Source organism: Phocoena sinus, chromosome 2 (genome assembly GCF_008692025.1).
Source record: "Phocoena sinus isolate mPhoSin1 chromosome 2, mPhoSin1.pri, whole genome shotgun sequence".
In the NCBI taxonomy this organism is placed as follows: Eukaryota; Metazoa; Chordata; class Mammalia; order Artiodactyla; family Phocoenidae; genus Phocoena; species Phocoena sinus.
The window spans coordinates 175,502,050-175,522,440 of record NC_045764.1 but is presented as its reverse complement, the minus strand read 5'-3'; the positions used below and the strand labels follow the sequence as shown (position 1 = coordinate 175,522,440).

General features: G+C 47.8%; 2 protein-coding genes and 1 non-coding gene across 13 annotated transcripts in view; 1 reads left to right on the top strand and 2 right to left on the bottom strand.

Moving 5' to 3' along the window:
* Window positions 1-4,493, bottom strand: part of TECPR2 (tectonin beta-propeller repeat containing 2) — a 95,327-nt gene extending 90,834 nt beyond the window's left edge. For 3 of the 10 annotated variants that reach the window (XR_004348456.1, XM_032622737.1, XM_032622740.1), the window contains exon 1: window positions 3,833-4,012. The gene's annotated coding sequence lies outside the window, so the exon portion shown is untranslated. Of the gene's footprint in view, window positions 1-3,832; window positions 4,014-4,355 lie in introns of those variants that run through there. The other 7 variants (XM_032622738.1, XM_032622739.1, XM_032622735.1 and 4 more) reach the window with 6 other exon arrangements.
* Window positions 4,494-4,560: 67 nt separating this feature from the next.
* Window positions 4,561-18,737, top strand: CINP (cyclin dependent kinase 2 interacting protein). 2 transcript variants are annotated; one of them, XM_032622744.1, is made up of 5 exons: window positions 4,561-4,617; window positions 7,896-8,064; window positions 11,328-11,457; window positions 17,096-17,225; window positions 18,159-18,737. In XM_032622744.1, exons 1-5 carry the CDS (start codon window positions 4,611-4,613, stop codon window positions 18,359-18,361), a joined length of 639 nt encoding a protein of 212 aa, XP_032478635.1. In that variant the 5' UTR covers window positions 4,561-4,610; the 3' UTR covers window positions 18,362-18,737. The 2 variants fall into 2 exon arrangements, with proteins under 2 accessions (XP_032478635.1, XP_032478636.1); XM_032622745.1 differs by having other exon boundaries at window positions 4,572-4,617; window positions 7,899-8,064; window positions 18,159-18,735.
* LOC116750235 lies at window positions 10,465-10,580 on the bottom strand. The gene has a single exon (XR_004348936.1). It is a non-coding gene; the product is annotated as a U5 spliceosomal RNA (small nuclear RNA).
* Window positions 18,738-20,391: the final 1,654 nt, after the last annotated feature.

The following is a 20,391-nucleotide window of genomic DNA, read 5'->3' as shown; positions in this document are numbered from 1 at the left end:
AAAGATGGATCCGTGTCACTATACATTGGCCCAATCCTACAGAGCGCACACCACCAACCCTAAGGTGAACGATGGACTCTGGGTGATCACGCTGTATCACTGCAGGTTCATCAGCTGGAACAAACGCCCCACTCCGGTGGGAGATGCTGATAAAGGGGGAGGCTATGCACGCGGGTGGGGCAGGGAGCAAACGGGAAATCTCTGTAGCTTCCCCTCAGTTTTGCTGTGAACCTAAAACTGCTCTGAAAAAAAGCGTCTAAAAAAAAGTTCTTTGGGGCTTCCCTGGTGGCGCAGTGGTTGAGAGTCCGCCTGCCGATGCAGGGGACACGGGTTCGTGCCCCGGTCCGGGAAGATCCCACGTGCCGCGGAGCGGCTGGGCCCGTGCGCCATGGCCGCTGAGCCTGCGCGTCCGGAGCCTGTGCTCCGCAAGGGGAGAGGCCACAACAGTGAGAGGCTCGGTTACCCCCAAAAAAAAAAAAATAAAAAAAAAAAAAAAAAAAAAAAAAAAAAAAAGTTCTTTGAAAGAGAAATGGGTGGATCTCATACCACTCACCCTATTCAACATTCTACAGTGGTTCCCCAGTGCTCTGAGAATAAGCAAATACCCTTCTGTGGCCTACAGGCTGTGTGGTCTGACCCCTTCCTGGCTCCCCCATCACATCTCCACCTCTCTCCACTCATCCCCCAAGCTCTAGCTCCACTGGTCCACTCTGCCCTCCTCAGGCTTCAGAACTGACTACTCCCCCTACGATGGATCGTTCATCTCTCTCCACACACCAGGCTTCAGAAAGGCCTTCCCTGATCAGATCACTCACAGTATCCATCAGTCCCCTCCTCCTTCTAACATATCATCTTGTTTATGTCCTTCATAATTCTCATCACAACCTTTAATTACTTTATTTGATAAGCAGTTTAATGATCATCTCTCTCATGAGAATGTAAGCAACATACACCCTCTCTTGTTTACCAATGAAAAGCCTCGTACGTTAACAATGTCTTTGGCACGGAGTAGATGTTCAGTAAAGATTTGTTGAACGAATAAGTAAAATGTTAACTTCAGGTCTTACTGCAAAAGAATATTCTCAATCCAATCTTTAAAATCAATAATGCTTCCCTGGTTCTGAATATTTCCATTAAAAATATAAAACATCAAAACATTCTTCTTTGAGGCAGGATAATTCTCTCCCCCATTAACACCACAATCCCATACACCTGGAAGGTGGGGGCTGACCTTCACGCTGACTGATAGCACCCAAATGCCTGATGGGCAGTTTTTAAAAACTGGAGCTAGGACTAATAACACATAGTCTAAATCATCCACTTAGTACAACGATCGGAAGTTGCCAGAGCACCCTGACAGCTCTAATGGTTCAAGGGATCTCTCCAAAATCTCTAGGAAGTGACAGTCACTCCCTGTTGCAGGGTCTTTTTTTTTTTTTAACATCTTTATTGGAGTATAATTGCATTACAATGGTGTTTTAGTTTCTGCTGTACAACAAAGTGAATCAGCTATACATATACGTATGTCCCCATACCTCCTCCCTCTTGCGTCTCCCTCCCATACAGTCTGTTTTTAAAGTCTGGCTACAACATCCACTGTTCTTTTTTTTTTTTTTTTTTTTTGGGGGTATGCAGGCCTCTCACTGTTGTGGAGCACAGGCTCTGCGGCCATGGCTCACGGGCCCAGCCGCTCCGTGGCATGTGGGATCTTCCCGCACCGGGGCACGAACCCGTGTCCCCTGCATCAGCAGGTGGACTCTCAACTTCTGCACCACCAGGGAAGCCCCACTGTTCTTTTAAATGTTAAAATCTTATGGCTGAACATAATGAGATGGAGGCAGTCATTTATCTTCCAGATGAGGTTCTGTCACTTTTCTGATCCCAAGCCCGCTGGCTAGCCAGTGCTCAGGATCTTAAAGCCTGATGACAGCATGAAGCTGAGCAGTTCAACAAACCGGTCCGCATCCAGCTTCACCTCAGGCCACTCTTCCCTCCACATACTCCACGCTGCAGCCACAGTGAGCTTCCCACCACAGTCCCTGAACACACCATGACCCGTGTGTCTTTGCAAAGTCCCTTTCATTCCTTCCCCGTCCCCCATACACATCTTGTAAGAACAAGTTCTCCACAGGAAGCCTTCAGCCTCCCTCTTTCACGGAACGCTATGAGGGCAGTTATCACAGGGCACCATCATGATCTGTTCTCTATCTTCCTCAATGGCTTCTTTCTAGTCTTCATCTACGTCCTGTTCATCCACAAATTTGCAGCGCTTCAAAAGACCAATAGGGAGTGTGGTACGATCAACGCTCAACACATATCTGCTGAATTCACCTCCCTCAAAACACTGTGCCAGAATTCCCCAAGTCTGACAGAAGGAAACAGAAAGCCACCCTACCTCAGTTACGTCCATGATTATGCAAAAATTCACTGGTCTCTTATGTCTGGATCCAAAGAATACGTTCATTTAAAATTGACACACACTTGCAACAACAGCTCACTTCCACCTCAGCAGTTCACAGAGCCATCAACTACCCCCTCTGGATTCAAGCTCCTTGAGCTCCACTGTATCTAGAAATCTCTCTATGCTTGACTCCGAAGCTTGTCTTCATTATGTGTGTAACTGTTTCCTCATCTGATCTTCACTTATTCTAAGTTTAATCAACTGCTCTGCCTGACGCCTGTTTCCTTCCCTTTTTCCTCATTAAGTTCCAGGAGCCGTTTTGCTCAAACTACATAGAAGCTAATATGAAATGAGACCTTCCTCAAACTTGAAGTGTAATTTCTCTAAGAGAAAACTGAAAACAAATCCAGGAGGAGGCAATCTTCTATTGAAAAAGACAATGTGACAACAAAATAACTTAAACCTAACAAAAGCTACTTACTGGTCACTCCTTCAGAAGAGGACTTTCCTTATCCCACCACCAGTCTCCAAGCCAGTCCTGAAAACTCAAATAGAGCATCCCCTGTATCTATGCCTGCTGGTTCTCAAGTCTGAAAGTGCCCTGAGGGCAGGGACTGGGTCTGTCTGGTCCACCACAGCATCCCTAAAAGCTGGTATGTGGCTGGCATACAACAGGCCCCAAATAACTATCTGCTGAATGAACCAACAAGAGATGTTGGGGAAAAAAAAAAAGCAAGGTCAGAACTTTGTCAAGGTACATTGTAGCTGGGTGAGAGAAAGTACAAAATGCCTTGTAGCTCCCTGCAGGAGTCACTGGTGACCACAAGGGCTACAGTGGCTTTATTCCCAGATTCTGCCCATGCTGGGATCTGGGTTTGGGGATTTCCAGAACTCCTTTCCTTAAAGTTCTCAAGACCTTGGCTACAAGGAGGAAGTTAACCCCAAGGGCAACTGATCACTCCAGCAGATAAGGCAAAGGTGCATCCATGCTGATACCCCACGTTCTGCCTACAAATGTTAGCAACAGAACAGAATAAAATTCCTGAATCTCAGCGACAAAGTGAGGAAGAACAAAGGGAAGGGAAGAGAAAAGGAAGTAGGGTATGTGGGTAAGGAGAGCAGGGGCTAGCCTTTATTGAAATGGACCGCGTGCCAGGCACGGTGCTGAGCGATTCACACGCAATGACCCATTTAATCCTTCCACCAAGCCAGAGCTAGAAACTATTACCATCCCTACTTTACTGATGATGAACCTGAAGTTTAGTGACACATCACTTGCCCTGAGCACACAGCTAGGAAGGGGTAGCGCTGTGAGCCGGGTCTGACTCGAGGGTACCCCACTCTTCAACCTGCACTCACTATTCTGCCTCTGAGGCCTTAAGGCAGGACTGGGAGACGAGCCGTTCATTTATCCATTTAACGAACACTTACCGAGCACCTACCGGGTACATGCCAAGGCGTGGTGCCAGGCGCTGGTGGGCGGATGAACGGACGGGGACTGAGAGGGTCGGGGGATAAGACGCAGCGTCAATCTTAAGACCACGGAGCTCGGCGCCTCGGGCCCGCGGCGCAAAGGGGATGCCAGGGTGCGGCACAGGGGAGGGAAAGCGCGGAAGGGGAGGGGCGAGCGAGCCGGGTCGCGTGGCGCGGAGGGCCCGCGGGAGGCGTCGGCCGAGCCGCGGCGCCCAGGAGAGGTGGGCGACGACCACTCCCTCGGCGGACTGACAGCTTCTGCCAGGCAGGCAGCCCGGCGCTTCGTGTGCCACGGCATTCGGCCTCGGCCGTCCGGCACGGGCGAGACGGAGTCCGGGAAAGGGAGGGAAACGGGCAATGAGACCCTGAGGCGAGGGAGAGTGGCCCAGGGGCTGCGTGAGCGGCGGCGGGAAGGCCGAGGGAGGGGCGCGGGGCCGGGCGGTGGGGCGGGCGGCGTCGCGGGCGGCGTCGCGGGACTCACCTCCCGCTGCAGCCCCTCCGGACTCTTCGGCCCGGCCGGGCCGGAGGAGGCGGGGATGAACTCCGAGCCGCGGGGACTGCCGGGAGCCCGTTCCCTGGGCAACGGGGCCGGCACCGACGAGCGGCAGCTGGCTCCGCCGGCGGCTAGAGCGGCAGAGCCTCAGGAGGCGGTGGGGCGGGACGGAAGTGACGTAGACGGACTTCCGGCGTGCGTGGGCGGGGCTCCGGGCTCTTTCCTGGGATCTCTGCAGCCAGCATGGAAGGTGCGTGAGAAGGGCAAGTTCCCCCAGGCAGGGAGGGTACCATTGTTATAGTTTGATCTTCGGGCTGAATGGCGGTCCGTCCCTTGCCCCAGCCCAGCCCGCTGGCCCCGCTCAGGCTCTGCGGTCGGCCCGGGAGTCAGTTTTGCCGAGCCTCGATTTTTTCATGTGTAGAACGAGATGATGCAAAGGAGTGTTAGCAGATCCTGACACTCAAATTGTAATTGTCGTTATAAATTAGCACCAGCGGAGCACTTTCCCTGAACTCCCCTCAGAATTCCCGGCTACAGAGCTTTCTGCTTGTAATAAAAGCTATCATTCAGTGAGCACTCACTGTGCGCCAAGTCGTGTTCTAAGTACTTTCAGTGGATCAGCTCGTTTGAGGCGCATAGCGATCCCATGAAGTAACGTCAACAGGTGGGGAGTCGAGGCTCGGAGGGGATAAGTAAAGTAGTCACTATGCTACTGCCCTGCCCTGTGATTGATAGCTGATCTTTCCCAGCTAGACTGTGAGTTTCTTGAAGTCAGAATATTGGTTTTGGTTCCTAAATATGTGCTGGGTATGGGTCAGACACGATGAATCACACGTGGTCCTCGCCCGCAAGGAGCCCCTACTGGGGGAGGGAAACCCTTAGAAGATTATAGTACAGGTGGTAAGAGCTTTTCTTCCGTTTAACACATTCTAGTCAGCACCTACTACGTGCTGAGATTATGAGAGGGACCAAGACAGTCTTAGTCCCTACTCTGGTGGAACTTAACAGTCTATCAAGGAATGTACTAGACATTAAACACGCAAATACACTACACTGGTGAGTTTCATGAATGAAGCTGAATGAAGTACAGCGTGTTCCAGATATATAGTGCAGTGAGTCCTTACCCAACCTGTGGATCTAGGAGGACTTCTTTGTGGAAGTGACTCTCTAAAAACCTACATCAGATCATGTCACTTCCCAACTCAAAGCTTACTGCTTGCTTTCCATTGACTTGGAATAAACCCAAACTTATTATCTTGGACTATAAGTTTCTAGCTGTCTGTCTCCTCTCTCTCCATTTCATTCTAGCCACACTGGTCTTGTTCTTTTTTCACACTCACCAAGCTCATTCTCACCTTAGGGCCTCTGCTGTTGACTTCTCATCATTCAGGTTTCAGCCTAAATGACAACGTCTCGGGGTTCATGCTAACACAAGACCCTGTTTTATTTTGTGGCACTTAGGATCTAAACTGACGATCATCTAATTGTCTGTTATCCACCTCATCTTTGGAAAGTAAGTTCCATGAAAATGGTCCTGGTCTATCTAACTTAGTCACTTCAGCCCCCACAGCTGGCATAATGTAGACACTTGGCGAATATTGGTTAGTTGTATAAGTAAAGAGTGAATGAAAAATCAATATGATATTTAAAAATGGAGCTCCTAGGTAACCTAAGGATGGGGGCTGGTTGTCAGGGGAACCAACCATGTGATTAGAGAGTTGGAACTTTCAGTCCCACCCCACCAAAGCCCCATCTCCAACAAGGCAAGAGAGGCTGGAGGTTAAATCAGTCACCAATGGTCAGTCATTTAATCAATCCTGCCCATGTAATGAAGCCTCCATAAAAAAACAAAAGCAAAGGGTTGTGAGAGCTTCCAGGTTGGTGAACAGGTGGAGACGCAGGGAGAGTGGCACTTGGAGAGAGCTTGTCAGCTCTGTACCCCTGCCCAGGTACATTACCCTATGCATCTCTTCCATCTGGCTCTTTCTAGTAATCTAGTAAGTAAAATGTTTTCCTGAGTTTTCTGTGAGCCACTCTAGCAAATTAATCAAACCCTAGGGAGGGGGGTCTTTGGAACCTCCGACCTATAGCTGGTAGGTCAGGAGCACAGGTGACAACCTGGACTTGAGACAGGTGTCTAAAGTGGAGGCGGGGGAGGAGTCTTACAGGACTGAGTCATCAACTTGTGGAATCTGATGCCGTCTCCAGATAGATAGCGTCAGAATTGAATTTACTGCTTGGTGGTAGTGGGAAAAACACGTTGGAGAGGCCCTTGTGGTAATACATCCTATGCTGGATATTTGCCATGTGCCAGGCCCTCACACCCTCACAGCTTTACATATATGTATATGTTTTATTTGGGGGTTTTTTTGGCCGCGCTATGTGGCGTGTGGGATCTTAGTTTCCCGACCAAGGATCGAACCCACGCCCCCTGCAGTGGAAGCGTGGAGTCCTACCCACTGAACTGCCAAGGAACTCCTAGCTTCATATATATTATCTGATCTTCACATCAACTCTTTGTAGTAGATATATTTTATCCCCATTTTACAGATAGGCGCTTTGAGGCTCTGAGAGGTTAACTAACTTAACCCAAGATTGTACAACTGGCAGTGACAGAGCTGGGATTCAAACCCTGTCATTCTGGTCTTCAGAGTCTAGACTCCAAACTATACTGCCATTGTGTGTCCTGGATTCCTTAAGGGGCCTCTCTCAGAATTTGGACCTTATCCTGTGGGCCATGAGACGCCTTTGAAGGATTCTAAGTAGAGAAGAAGAGAGGGCACAGGAGGGCTGGGAGGGCCCAAAGAGCCTGAGTGGTCTGGGTGTTGCTTCCCACAGGAGCTGGGATCTGGGTGAATCCTGGGGTATGGGCAGCATTAGCCCGAGGAAGAAAAGAGCTTTCTAGCAGAGAGAACTGCACATGCAAAGGACTTTTCAAGAGCTGCCAGTAGTTGACTTTAGCTAGAGATCGAGGGGCTTCAAGGTCGGGGGTGAGGTGAGTGTTGACGCAGAGAAGTAGCCAGGTCCTGAAGGACTTTGGACCTCCTCCTTCATTCCTAGCGTGGAGATCATCACCGCATCTCTGGGGTTCAGCTTGTCAGTGTGTTGGAGTGATGAGCTCTGGTGACCCACAAAGCTCTGAGCAAACGTCAGGTATCAAAGTTCCAGAGACTGGAGAACGGGCGCGGTAAGGCAGGGGCATCGGAGCCTCGCGGCGGAAAGCCACAGTTCCACCTCCTTCCCAACCTTTGAAAGTGGTCAGAGTGTTCGGGGTAAAACTTTGTGGAGCCGTTAAGCTTCGAGAGGATTTGTATATCTGGTGAGACCTAAAAACGTAAAAACAATTCTGTTTTGTCTTGTTGCAGGGACTTTCACATTCATCCACACGTCTTCATTTCCACTACGTGTTTTGTTCAGTGGATGTAGTGTTGCCGATAGTGTTACTGTTGCAAATTAGAACAGTTTGGGTTTTCCCCCCAACCGTGATCATGAATTTCATAATATTATGTTTCTTTTGCTCCCTATCAGCAGAGACTCTTGGAAGTGCAACGCCCAGAAAACCTGTCTTATCTGTCAGTGCGAGGAAAATTAAGGACAATGCAGCTGATTGGCATAATTTAATCCTGAAATGGGAAACCCTCAATGATGGAGGTTTTGCTACTGCAAATAATATTGCCAACCTGAAAGTCAGTTTATTGTAAGTACCTACAAAGTGCGCTCTGTGTGCTTCACCCTTAATGATTGGGCAGAAATTTCATGGCAGTCTTTTAGAATGGGAAGGGTAGTCTCTAGGAACATGGATAAATTATATAAAGCAAAAAAGCAAGTGATAAAATAATGCATGCAACTATGAACTGTGTGTGTACATTTTAAATGCAAAATTATACTACAAATTGTTCATGGTTACATCTGTATATAAAATTATAAAAATGGATTGGACGGATACAGACTCAATTCATGACACTGGTATCTTCTAGGAAGAAGTATCACTTCATAATGCTGCATTTTATTTCTGTGGTATTGTGATTTATAGTAAAAAATATATATGTTTCGCCTTTGTCCCTTCCTGACACACGGCTCTTAAAACCCTTATAATTTCCTTAGGGATGTGAGCAATGGGAGAATCTTTAGTTATGCTGAGATTTGTTCTTTCGTTCTCCAGTTCCGGTACTACCTCCAGAGTGGTAAAGGGGAAAGGAGTCTCCTGTTATCATAACAAACCCCTTTCTACCACACCTGAGTTCGTGTTAATGAGGGGGCTCCTGGAAAACCCTAAGGAGGGAGGCAGTAACCACGTGACTAGAGTTGGCACTATCAACCCCACCCCCTTACCTCACCTCTAGGGAGGTGAGAAGGGCTAGAAGTTGAATTAATCACCGATGGCCAATCACTTAATCAATCATGCCTTCATAACGAAGCCTCCGTTAAAAACCTAAAAGGACGGGGGTTTGGAGAGCTTCTGGGTTGGGGAACCAGAGCACTTCTATGTGCCTGAAGGGAAATGTACCCCAGACTCCTCAGGGACAGGAGCTCCTTTGCTCAACCTTCCAGACCTTGCCTTGAGTACCTCTTGTCTACAGGTATATGAATAAAGGATACGAATAAAGGATATTGGTATCCTTTAATATCCTTTGTAATAAACCAGTAGTCTAGAAAGTAAACTGTTTTCCTGAGTCCTGTGAGCTGGTCTAGCAAATTAATTGAACCCAAGGAGGGGGTCGTGGGAACTTCCAATTGACAGCTGCTCCGTCCTAAGCACAGGTAACAACCTGAACTTGTGATTGGTGTCTGAAGTTAAGACGGGGGCAGTCTTGTGGGACAGAGCCCTTAACCTGTGGGATCTGATGCTGTCTCTGATAGATAGTATCAGGACTGAGTTACACTGTAAGACACCCAGCTGGTGTCTGGAGAACCTGAGAATTGCTTGGTGTGGAGAAGCGCCCCCCTCCCTTTGATGACCAGGTGTCAGAAGTAGAGAGGGGTATTCAGAGCAGAGGAGACACACAAGAGCATGTTTTCCCTTAGCAAGTTCTTCTAAAAAGACACAGGAGTACAGATTGCCAACAAACACATGAAAGGATGCTCAACATCCTCAGTCATTAGAGAAATGCAAATCAAAACTACAATGAGGTATCATCTCACACCAGTCAGAATGGCCATCACCAAAAAATCTAGAAACAATAAATGCTGGAGAGGGTGTGGAGAAAAAGGAACCCTCTTGCACTGTTGGCAGGAATGTAAATCGATACAGCCACTACGGAGAACAGTATGGAGGTTCCTTAAGAAACTACAAATAGAACTACCATATGACCCAGCAATCCCACTACTGGGCATATACCCTGAGAAAACCATAATTCAAAAAGAGTCATGTACCACAGTGTTCGTTGCAGCTCTGTTTACAATAGCCAGGACATGGAAGAAACCTAAGTGTCCACTGACAGATGAATGGATAAAGAAGATGTGGCACATATATACAATGGAATATTACTCAGCCATAAAAAGAAACGAAATTGAGTTAATTGTAGTGAGGTGGATGGACCTAGAGACTGTCATACAGAGTGAAGTAAGTCAGAAAGAGAAAGACAAATACTGTATGCTAACACATACATGGAATCTAAGAAAAAAAAATGTCATGAAGAGCCTAGGGGTAGGACGGGAATAAAGACACAGACCTACTAGAGCATGGACTTGAGGATATGGGGAGGGGGAAGGGTAAGCTGTGACAAAGTGAGAGAGTGGCGTGGACATATATACACTACCAAACGTAGGGTGGATAGCTAGTGGGAAGCAGCCGCATGGCACAGGGAGATCAGCTAGGTGGTTTGTGACCACCTAGAGGGGTGGGATAGGGAGGGTGGGAGGGAGGGAGACGCAAGAGGGAAGAGATATGGGAACATATGTACATGTATAACTGATTCACTTTGTTGTAAAGCAGAAACTAACACACCATTGTAAAGCAATTATACTCCAATAAAGATGTTAAAAAAAAAAAGACGGGTTATGGAAAAAAACTGTTGACAGTTGCCAATTCTAATTGGAAGATTTGCTTTACTGTTCTTGCACTTTCCTATATATATGTTTTCGGTTTTTTTTAATGAGCTTTGCTTATGCAAGGCCTCAAAAAATTTAAGCAAGACTCAAGCTTGTTCCTACCCACGAGAATCTTTAGTAAAATGCGAAAGATTTATATGATCTGAAGAGAAACATGAGTATGGATCTATATATGTGTAGTTTTAATTTCTCAAAGTTGTAATTATATATTTGTATATCTTTGTCTACTGGCCAGAGTCTAGAGTCTTAACTTTCTGGCCTGGGCCCCTGGCTCTTTCCAGTTCTTTCAAACATATCACACACGTCGGCCCTCTGCCGCCTTTTCCTGCTTAGCAAGTTCTATGAAACAGTTCTTACCTTACTGCATAAGATGCTCTCTGATATTTTCTATTCTAATGTTTAATTTTTTTCCTTAAATTTCTTTTTTTTTTTTGGCCATGCTGCACGGCCTGTGGGATCTTAGTTCCCCAACCAGGGATCCAACCCTTGTCCCCTGCAGTGGAAGCGCAGAGTTTTAACCACTGAACCACCAGGGAAGTCCCTAATTTTGTTCCTTAATTGTTGATTGTGGCCCCACTAGATTTATTTCAGGTGCTGTGGGTCACAGCCTTCCGTTTACAAAACGCATTCCTAGCTGGTGGACTCTGAGGAAATGATCCGTGTCTTACCCCCTGAGGATGCCACAGGGCTGGATTGAATTGACTTGTTCTAGGGCAGAATTGAGTAGCGGATGGACATATTCGTTGTGTATATAAATAACATGTAAACGTGATGACGTGAAATGACGCCAGTGGAAAAAGTCGATGATGACGTCAGTACATGGATATTGAGCTTTCGAGGGGTCATCACAACGAAATGAAGCGAGCCTGTGGAGTGTACTTTGTTCCCACTCTTTTCCATCTTGTTCAGGAGCAAAGACACGATAGGATTAGAGAGCAGCAGCCTGGCTTCTGATGAAAATGCAGAAAAGGAGCACCCAGAATACAGCAGGGAGCTCGAGATGCTGTGCGAGGGGCTGCAGACCACCCTGGATGCTTTGGTAAGGTGCAGGGATCCTCGGGTGTCGCGTTTGCACAAGCACCTTGCAGCATTCCACGTGGTTGGTCGTGCTTTCCTTCACCAAGCTTTCGTTTTTCCTTCCTCAACCTCCTCCATTGGTCTCTCTCGCTCTACGTGTCCCATAAATCTTGTTTCCCAAGAGGCTGTCCTAGACCTTGGTTCTTCTGGTTCTGCACGTTGCCAGGGCAATTTCACCCACTCCCAGGCTCCACAGGAGGTGTGTCAGGCTTTGGGGACCCTGCAGGCACTCTGACCTCTACTCGTCGACAGTACAGAGGCAAGTGGGTGCGGCTGTGTTCCCATAAAACTCTATTTATGGATGCTGAACTTTGCATTTCAGATAATTTTCACGTGTCACAAAATATTCTGCTTTTGATTTTTTTTTTTCAACCACTTCAAAATGTAAAACCCATTCTTAGCTCAAGGGACACACAGAAATAGGCTTTAAGCTGGATTGGGCCTGTGAGCCTTGATCTCACACATAAGAGACGCTCATATGTTTGTTTAAAGTCTGGATGTCAGTACCCACCATGCTGGCCGCCACATGTGCACGAAACACCTCATCTCAACCAGACACAGGGATGAGGTTTTGCACGTCTTTGAACTAACTAAAGCTTCCCACAAACATAGAAAGTCTGTATAGTTTAACGTTTCTTGATGGAAATGTTTCTAATGCTTTACATGCTTCCTTGCCTTTTTAAACAGAATATGTCAAATATAATTGTATCTCTTCAAGATACCACTTATTCAAAGTTAGGGTGCCACGTATTATGAGGCAGACTATAGGTTTAAGAGTTTTTCAGGAAAGAAGCACTGCCCTTTTAAACATCACATCCACTGTAAGATGTAATGGTTTCTGAAACATTAAAATGAGAAAAATAAATAGTGCATTGAGAACATTTTGGTGATTTAGCCTTTTCTTTGCTTGAAGTGCAATATTGTCTTCAAGATATCTTGCCCTGTATGGGGCTATTTGTCTCCTCTAAATAAATGATTAGGTTTTTGTAGTTGTCCCGTCTGTTTTGTGATGCTGCCTGTGGGTTGTGCTGTGATAAGAAACACTTGCCCCCCCTGCCCAGGCTCTCCACCTGGTGCTCAAGCAGGAACAAGACAGGCCTGGGTCATCAGTCACTTTGTTTTAAGCCCCACTCACAGGAAGGCTGGAGGATAAGGTGTGTGAGCTTGGTGTTTTCTTTGTTTTATCTCCAGGTTCACAGCTGTGTCTCCAGTAGTTGGTTCTAGACCTAGACTTCTGGACCAGTAGAGAATTAACACAGGCAGAGTAATCAATCGAAATTTCCAGAATGACCCAATTGAAAACTGACCACATGTATGTTTTTTCCCCAAATTAACCCATTTGATTACGGCATGTAGTTCTGTTTGGACCAAGCATGGGCACACATATTGTTTGAAAGAGAAGAAACTGAATGGCTAAGTTCCTATATTGAAATATTTTATTTATTTCCTGGTCACACTTAGCTTTCTTTTTAATTAATTAATTTATTTATTTATTTTTGGCTGCTTTGGGTCTTTGTTGCTGCACACGGGCTTTCTCTAGTTGCGGCGAGCGGGGGCTACTCTTCCTTGTGGTGCGTGGGCCTCTCATTGCAGTGGCTTCTCTTGTTGCAGAGCACGGGCTCTAGGCGCGCGGGCTTCAGTAGTTGTGGCACGCGGGCTCAGTAGTTGTGGCTCGTGGGCTCTAGAGCGCAGGCTCAATAGTTGTGGCACACAGGCTTAGTTGCTCCGTGGCATGTGGGATCTTTCTGGACCAGGGCTCGAACGCATGTCCCCTGCATTGGCAGGCAGATTCTTAACAACTGCGCCACCAGGGAAGTCCCACACTTAGCTTTTAATGGTCAGTTTTTGTTGTTGTTTCACTGAAGTATGGTTGATTTCCAATGTTGTGTTTCTGGTGTACAGCAAAGTGATTCAGTTAGACATATAAATACATATTCTTTCTCATATCCTTTTCCATTGTGGTTTATTACGGGATATTAAATATAGTTCCCTGTGTATACTGAAATACTTTAAATAGCCAACAAAGTTAAACACACGATGCTGGGCTCGGTCATTTGTTGTTAGATGTGGCAACACTCCCACCAGAACCTCTTCATCCTTGACCTTCCATCTTCCTTTCTGGCATAAAACACTTCACAGAGGGCTTCCCTGGTGGCGCAGTGGTTGCGAGTCCACCTGCCGATGCAGGGGATACGGGTTCGTGCCCCAGTCCGGGAAGATCCCACATGACGCGGAGCGGCTGGGCCCGTGAGCCATGGCCGCTGAGCCTGCGCGTCTGGAGCCTGTGCTCTGCAATGGGAGCGGCCACAACAGTGAGAGGCCCGTGTACCGCAAAAAAAAAAAAAAAAACATTTCACAGAATCCCCAAACTGGGTTAAAATGAGAAATACTTTTGACATATACTAATGTGACTTTTATAAAATGTGAAAACCCTGGGAAGGATTTTGTTTCTAAATGCCATTTGGCTTTCTTTAGTTCACAAGTCCTCATTTATAACTGTACCTATGCACACCTCATTAGGGAAGAGCGCCTGCGCGGGACGAGGGGGAAGAGGTATTTTGCCCTCCATTTCAGGCATGTCAGGAATGACTGACTGGTTTTACTTGTCCATCCTTGGTTCTCCCCATTGTTAAGTGGCTGTCTGGTACCACGGGACCCCTTCCTCAGTCCCACTGACCCGCACGGAGGGGGGTTGGCCTGGGAGGATGTTAGGAGGTAGAGTCAAGGTCCAGAACATCCAGCCAGCGGCTTGATGGACTGAGCAGTAACAGGTGACACGTCCTGTCCCTGGTCCCTCTACCCACAGCACGGGTCCAGGGTGAGGGGTGTGGCCTGGCAGGCAGCTGAACGTGGCTGCAAGGTTTTAGGTGACTGCGTGCCCATAGTGACCTGAGTTCCCAAGGTCTTCAGACAAAGCCTGCGCTGACCACGGGTGCTAGTTGTCAGGCCCCAAAGTTCTGCTCCAGTGAATTTATTCTATTTTAAAGTGGTTTGAGGGACTTTCCTGGCAGTCCAATGGTTAAGACTCTGCACTTGCACTGCCGGGGGTCTGGGTTCGATCCCTGGTCAGGGAACTAAGATCCCGCAAGCCGTACAGCGCGGCCAAAATATAAAGTAAAATAAAGTGATTTGAGAATTAGTTCTCATTCTTAGGTTCAAAACCAATGTTGATCCTTAAGGATATTGATATTATTTTTCCTATTTTCCTCCATCCTTTAGAGAGAATGGTTTCCCGAACTTGACTTTGTCTTGAATCTGAAATTGGTAGAGGGTGGAGGCACCCTTGTCCCTAAGCTGGACGAACATCTCGAGGTGTGGGCTGTTGGCTTTGGGAGGGGACGTGGAGCTGAGAGCGTGTCCAGCTGCTGTCACTTTAGGGCTGCACGTGCGTGAGACTTTGGTATCATCATTGATGAATGAGCCCCAGAATGCGACTGGCACCTCTGGCCCGGTGGTGTCAAGCCTCCAGGATTTTCTTGGCTCTCCTGACCTTTATCAGCTTTTCTTAGCATTAGGTGGAGCTGCGGCAGGACACAGAGGAGAGAGCTCAGGATTGGGTGTCAAGAGACTTGGGGTCGGAAAGCGTGTTATCAAGTCCTGGCCTCGTCCTTCCCTAGCTCAGCAACCTAGAGAATTTTCCCACCTGTGGTACGGAAATGATGAGTCCTGCCTCTTGGGGTTGGGTCAAGTGACATATCGAACCTGGAAAGATTTGGGGAAAGGCGTCTAGTCCTTTAAAAGGACTAAATGTTCGCTAAATTTAGTGCATATGCCTCTTCAGATGTAATTGGAGGGTGGTTGAAGGACTAAGTGCAAGGAATTAAGATTTTGACGATTTATATATCTTTGCTTGTACCCCCTGTGTACATAAAGCTAACTCCATACTTAGGACCTAGACTTGTGGTCTTAGTAGACCCATGCTACTGCTATCTGGAATCTCTGTTACTTCACCCATTTGTCTTACTTAACAAACCCTTACGTAGCTCTGACCAGGTGCTCCACAAGTACTCACTTAGTCCCCCGACACCCCGTGGAAGCGCCACTTTGTGCAGCACGGAGCCTGGCGTGCGCTGAGGCACTGTCCACGTCACGTCCTCACCACTTCCTTCCTGTGTCAAGTGTGTAGGGCTGCCTTTCGTTAGTACCATTTTATAAACAAGGAAACAAGCCTCAAAGAGGCTTCAGTAAACTGGAAACAGAGCAGGACCCTGTGGGGCTCCTGGGCACGGAAGCCTTTCCGTCCCCCGATTTTTGTCTGTAGACAAGACTCCAGCCTCCATGACCTTCCCTGAGTTCCAAAGGGCAGGTTCAGACAGTTGCTGAGCAAAGCAAGAGCAGCAAGAAACCACCTGAGGCGAGATTAAAGGGACCCGAGAAGCTCATCAAGATTAGGAGAGGGGCTTCCCTGGTGGCGCAGCGGTTGGGAGTCCGCCTGCCGATGCAGGGGACACGGGTTCGTGCCCCGGTCCGGGAAGATCCCACATGCCGCGGAGCGGCTGGGCCCGTGAGCCATGGCCGCTGAGCCTGCGCGTCCGGAGACTGTGCTCCGCAACGGGAGAGGCCACAACAGTGAGAGGCCCGCGTACCGAAAAAAAAAAAAAAAAAAGATGAGGAGAGGACCATCGGTGAGACCAGATTAAAGGAGTGCAGGCCCCACACACACTCGAATCTTATCAGCAACCCCACCCTTGAACTGTTGCTATAAAACCCCTCATCAGATCCTCCCGGGTTGGGGACACATAGTTTTTCAGGGCAGGAGCCCGCTGTGTCCCCCTTTGCCTGGCAAAGCAATAAAGCTATTCTTTTCTGCTTCACCCAAAACTCTGTCTCCAAGATTTGACGCGACACCGGTGCACAGAGGCCGAGCTTTTGGCATTAAACTCAAAGGCAGTTCGTAAGAGTCAGAAATGAGGGACTTCCCTGGTTGGTGCAGTGGTTAAGAATCCGCCTGCCAAGGCAGGGGACACGGGTTTGATCCCTGGTGTCCAGGAAGATCCCACATGCCGCGGAGCAACTAAGCCCGTGCGCCACAACTACTGAGCCTGCGCTCTAGAGCCCGCGAGCCACAACTACAGAGCCGGTGCACCTAGATCCTATGCTACACAAGAGAAGCCACTGCAATGAGCAGTCCGCACACGGCAATGAAGAGTAGCCCCCGCGCGTAGCAACGAAGACCCAACGCAGCCAAAGATTAATTAATTAATTAATTTTTAAAAAAAGAGTCAGAAATGAGATCATTTAATGCCTCTTCTCCTCTCATTCCATAAAAGCGAGAGCCTGCCTTGCCACCCCTTCAGGTCTTTGGTGCTAAAAAATTAGTGATGTTCGGAAATCTTAATGAAGCGGGACCCAGCAAGCTTCCTCTTCTCCAGCACTGGATATGTGGGCTTTATTACTGAAGTAATCCAAATTAGTGAAATCGTAGCAACTGTCAGTCTCCTTCTCCCTGGAAATTTGCTGTACATGGAGTTAATGGTGTTGGATCACTGGACTTACGATCTCAACAGACTTACATTTCTTAGCTTTGAAATCTTAGAGTTATTGAATCTAAGACAGGATTTCAAATAATAATCTCATATTCTAAATTAATATCTTTTCAGACCAAAATACAGATGAAAATGGAAAAGCTGTCTTCCACTACCAAGGGGATTTGTGAGCTAGAAGATTACCATTACGGGGAGGAGAGAAAACGGCCCCCCCTGTTCCACACGTGGCCCACAGCCTATTTTTGTAAGTAGTTCTTCCTGCGTTGATTTTCAAGGGTAGGTTATGAGAGCATTTGGTGTCATTTAGATCTGGCCCTCTAAGAAGCTGACAGGCTTTGAAATTCAATTGAAGAGGATCCATTGGGAAGGAAGGAGATGAGGACATCTTAGAGGAGTGTTTCTTCTTGCCTTTAATTACCTACTAATCAGCAAAGAATATTAAATGTAATTAGAGACCCATGAAGCAAGTTGCCATTATTAGCCCTTTAAGGCCAACGGGTAGAATGCACTTTGCCTCCTCTGTAGAGGCAGAAATCTCGTTTTTGTTTTTCAGGAAGGATGGGTTTTTGCTTTTTGTTTTGTTTTATTTAAAAAGTACATGGCGGGGGGGTGGGGGTCACTTCAGCCCGCCCCATGGAAGAGGACCGCTGGGAAAACAAACTCCATTACATAAATAAGCTGTGAGGTAAGGGCTGTTTTTTTTTGCTTTATTAGTTTAAAAGAAGGACTAAGCTATCTGATGTTGCTTTGAGACTTAAATAAGGGAGAAAATCACCTCACGTAATGTGTTTATTGAACATGGTCAGTTTGAGGTCAGTTTGCTGTGTATAATGATTGCCAGTTCCTAAGAGTCGAGTGGAAAGGTAACAGGTACTTTTTAATTTCATGACACTTATTTACCCTGTTATCTGATTCTAATCTGCACTGGCTGGAGCCCTTCTTCCTCTTGTGCTGTCGCTGACTCTAGCTTTTAAGGAGGAGCTTTGCAAAGTCCCTGGCTGTCCAGTGGTTAAGACTCAGTGCTTTCACTTCAGAGGGTGCGGGTTCCATCCCTGGTCTGGGAATTAAGGTCCCGCAAGCTGCGCAGCGTGGCCAAAAAAAAAAAGTGGCGGGTCGTCCCTAGTCGAGGGTACCCCCTTGAATGCCACTGTTCAAGGACGGCTCGCGTTCCTTTCAGACGAGGTCTCCCGCAAGCTCTCCGACATGTATGGCCGGGAGCTCCGCCTGAAGCGCACCGTCGTGGAGCAGCTGGCGCACACGGCCGACCGTGACCTGGCCCTGAGCTACCTGTCCATGTGGCTGCACCAGCCCTACGTGGAGGGCGACAGCAGGCTGCTTCTGGAAAGCATGCTGCTTGAAACCGGGCACCGAGCGCTGTGACCTCCCAGCGTGGCTCTGCGCTCCTCCGGGCTCTGGACCTCAGCTTCTGCAGCTCCCACGGCGGACTGTCTTTCGGGTGGGCCCCGTGCCGCACGCCGATCACGCCCCTGCCGCACCCCGGGATTATGGCCCCTGCCTCACCCCAATCACGGCCCCTGCCTTACGCCGGGGTCACAGCCCCTGTCGCAACCTGGGATCTCACATGTGCTCTGGCTCAGCCACCCACTGACCTTAGGATCTTCCAGACCTGATCATTTCACCAGCTCTCTGCGGTTATCGCTGCTGCCTGCCGTCCACCACTCAGCGTCATCTGCACCTACTGTGAATGTGTCACTATGAGGACTTCTGCCCGAAATAAATGAGTTCCTCAACAGAATGACTAAGTGATCTTGTTTTTGTAAATTAGGTGTATTTTACATAGATTACATTTATTTAGAAAATCCCTGGTTTAACATTTTTGCGTATTGTTTAAACTGTGGGACCGTATTAGTTTTGTAATCACAACTAATCTTTAAAGTACCATAGAGTCACTGAGCAAAGACCAGCATCATGGAAATGAAAACTGGCTACAAAAAATGACCCCTATTTTTGTACTGAGGCTGTGACAGGCCAAGTGAAGTGTCTTCCATGTCATTCTCCGGGCATAAATCCTATAGTTTGGCAATATTTACAACCAGATATCCAGGGTCAGTCCTGCCACTGCTCCCCAGAAACAGAAATCTAAGAAACTTCATGCTGTGTGATACAGGATGTAGCTTCATGAAACTGAACTTCTAGCATCCCAGGCAAAGAAAGAAAACATTCCCAAAATAAAAGACTTTATATATCACGGGAATGTATTTTGAGCGAAAGGATATCTCACTGTGTAAGTTGGCATAGCCAAAGCATTTAAAGGCAACATGTCTTAGAATTGCTCTTTCCTTTGCAGTATTTATTAAAATCTAACCATCAGAAAAGCATCCTGTCAGATGTCCTGCAGTCTGGAAACCGCCGGGTCAGCGTTCGGCAAAAGTGGCACCCTGCCCCCTGCTTCCTGCCCTTGAGGAGGAACCAGGACCCTGCCCTAAGGCTGCACTATTGTTTCTTGACTACTCCTCTTGTCTCTGCATCCCCTCTGTTCCCCGATTAGCGGCTGTTTGAACCTGCCCTTTGGAACTCAGGGAAGGCCATGGAAGCTGAATGAAACCAATCTCCTACAAACAAGAAATCGGTGACATGGAAGGACTTGTGCCCGGGAGTCCCACAGGGTCCTGCTCCGTTTCACGGCAAAGGACAAACAAGTGAAGCCAGGTGTCCAGTGGCATTAGCCCAGGGGTCCCTCACACAGCGGAAGAGGCATCAGATTGATGGAAGAGCTCTCGGCCGTTGAGTTTGCTGAGTTCCAAAGTCATTACACAACTATAGGACAATTTCTATCTGAAAGGAACAATGAAGCCATTGGAGAACCCATATTGGACTTCTAAGCATAGTGGATTGATCACCAGATATCTCCTCTGCCTCTGGGAATCTTGCGAAATAGACAGTAAAGAGATATTAACAGGTAGAACCCACAAAAACAGAACTGGGTTGGGACAGCAGTTCAAGATGAATTCACGATAAGTACATTTAATGAAAACTAAAAAAAAATTCCCTCTCTCTCTCTTTCCGGGAAACACAAAAGCTTAGACAAACCATGAAAGTAATCACAAGGTACCGAACACAGCACAGCTGTGAACAACAGTGATAATGTGACTTCTGTTGATCAACCACTCACGCTATTCACCAAATATTCCCAGACTCCTGCCTTCCCGGCCCATGGAAAGCCTGCACTTCAGTGCCCTTGGGCTTGGGTGGGACCATGTGGCCACTGAAGTGCCTCTCGCGGTGAGTCTAACCTCTCCCGAAGCTCCTGGCGCCACCAGCAGTGCTTGAGATGTGGCTGCCCCTGCTGGGTCCCCCACCGACCTCTGAGTGACACGACTTGTGAGCAGGAGACACACACCCCTTTGTTGTTTCGAGCTGCTGAGGTTTATCAGAGCTGCTACTACCAC

Coding starts and splice junctions, on each gene's coding strand:
- CINP (XM_032622744.1), top strand. Junction 8,065..11,327: donor AACCTGAAAGTCAGTTTATT/GTAAGTACCTAC, acceptor CATCTTGTTCAG/GAGCAAAGACACGATAGGAT. Junction 17,226..18,158: donor GTGGCCCACAGCCTATTTTT/GTAAGTAGTTCT, acceptor CGTTCCTTTCAG/ACGAGGTCTCCCGCAAGCTC.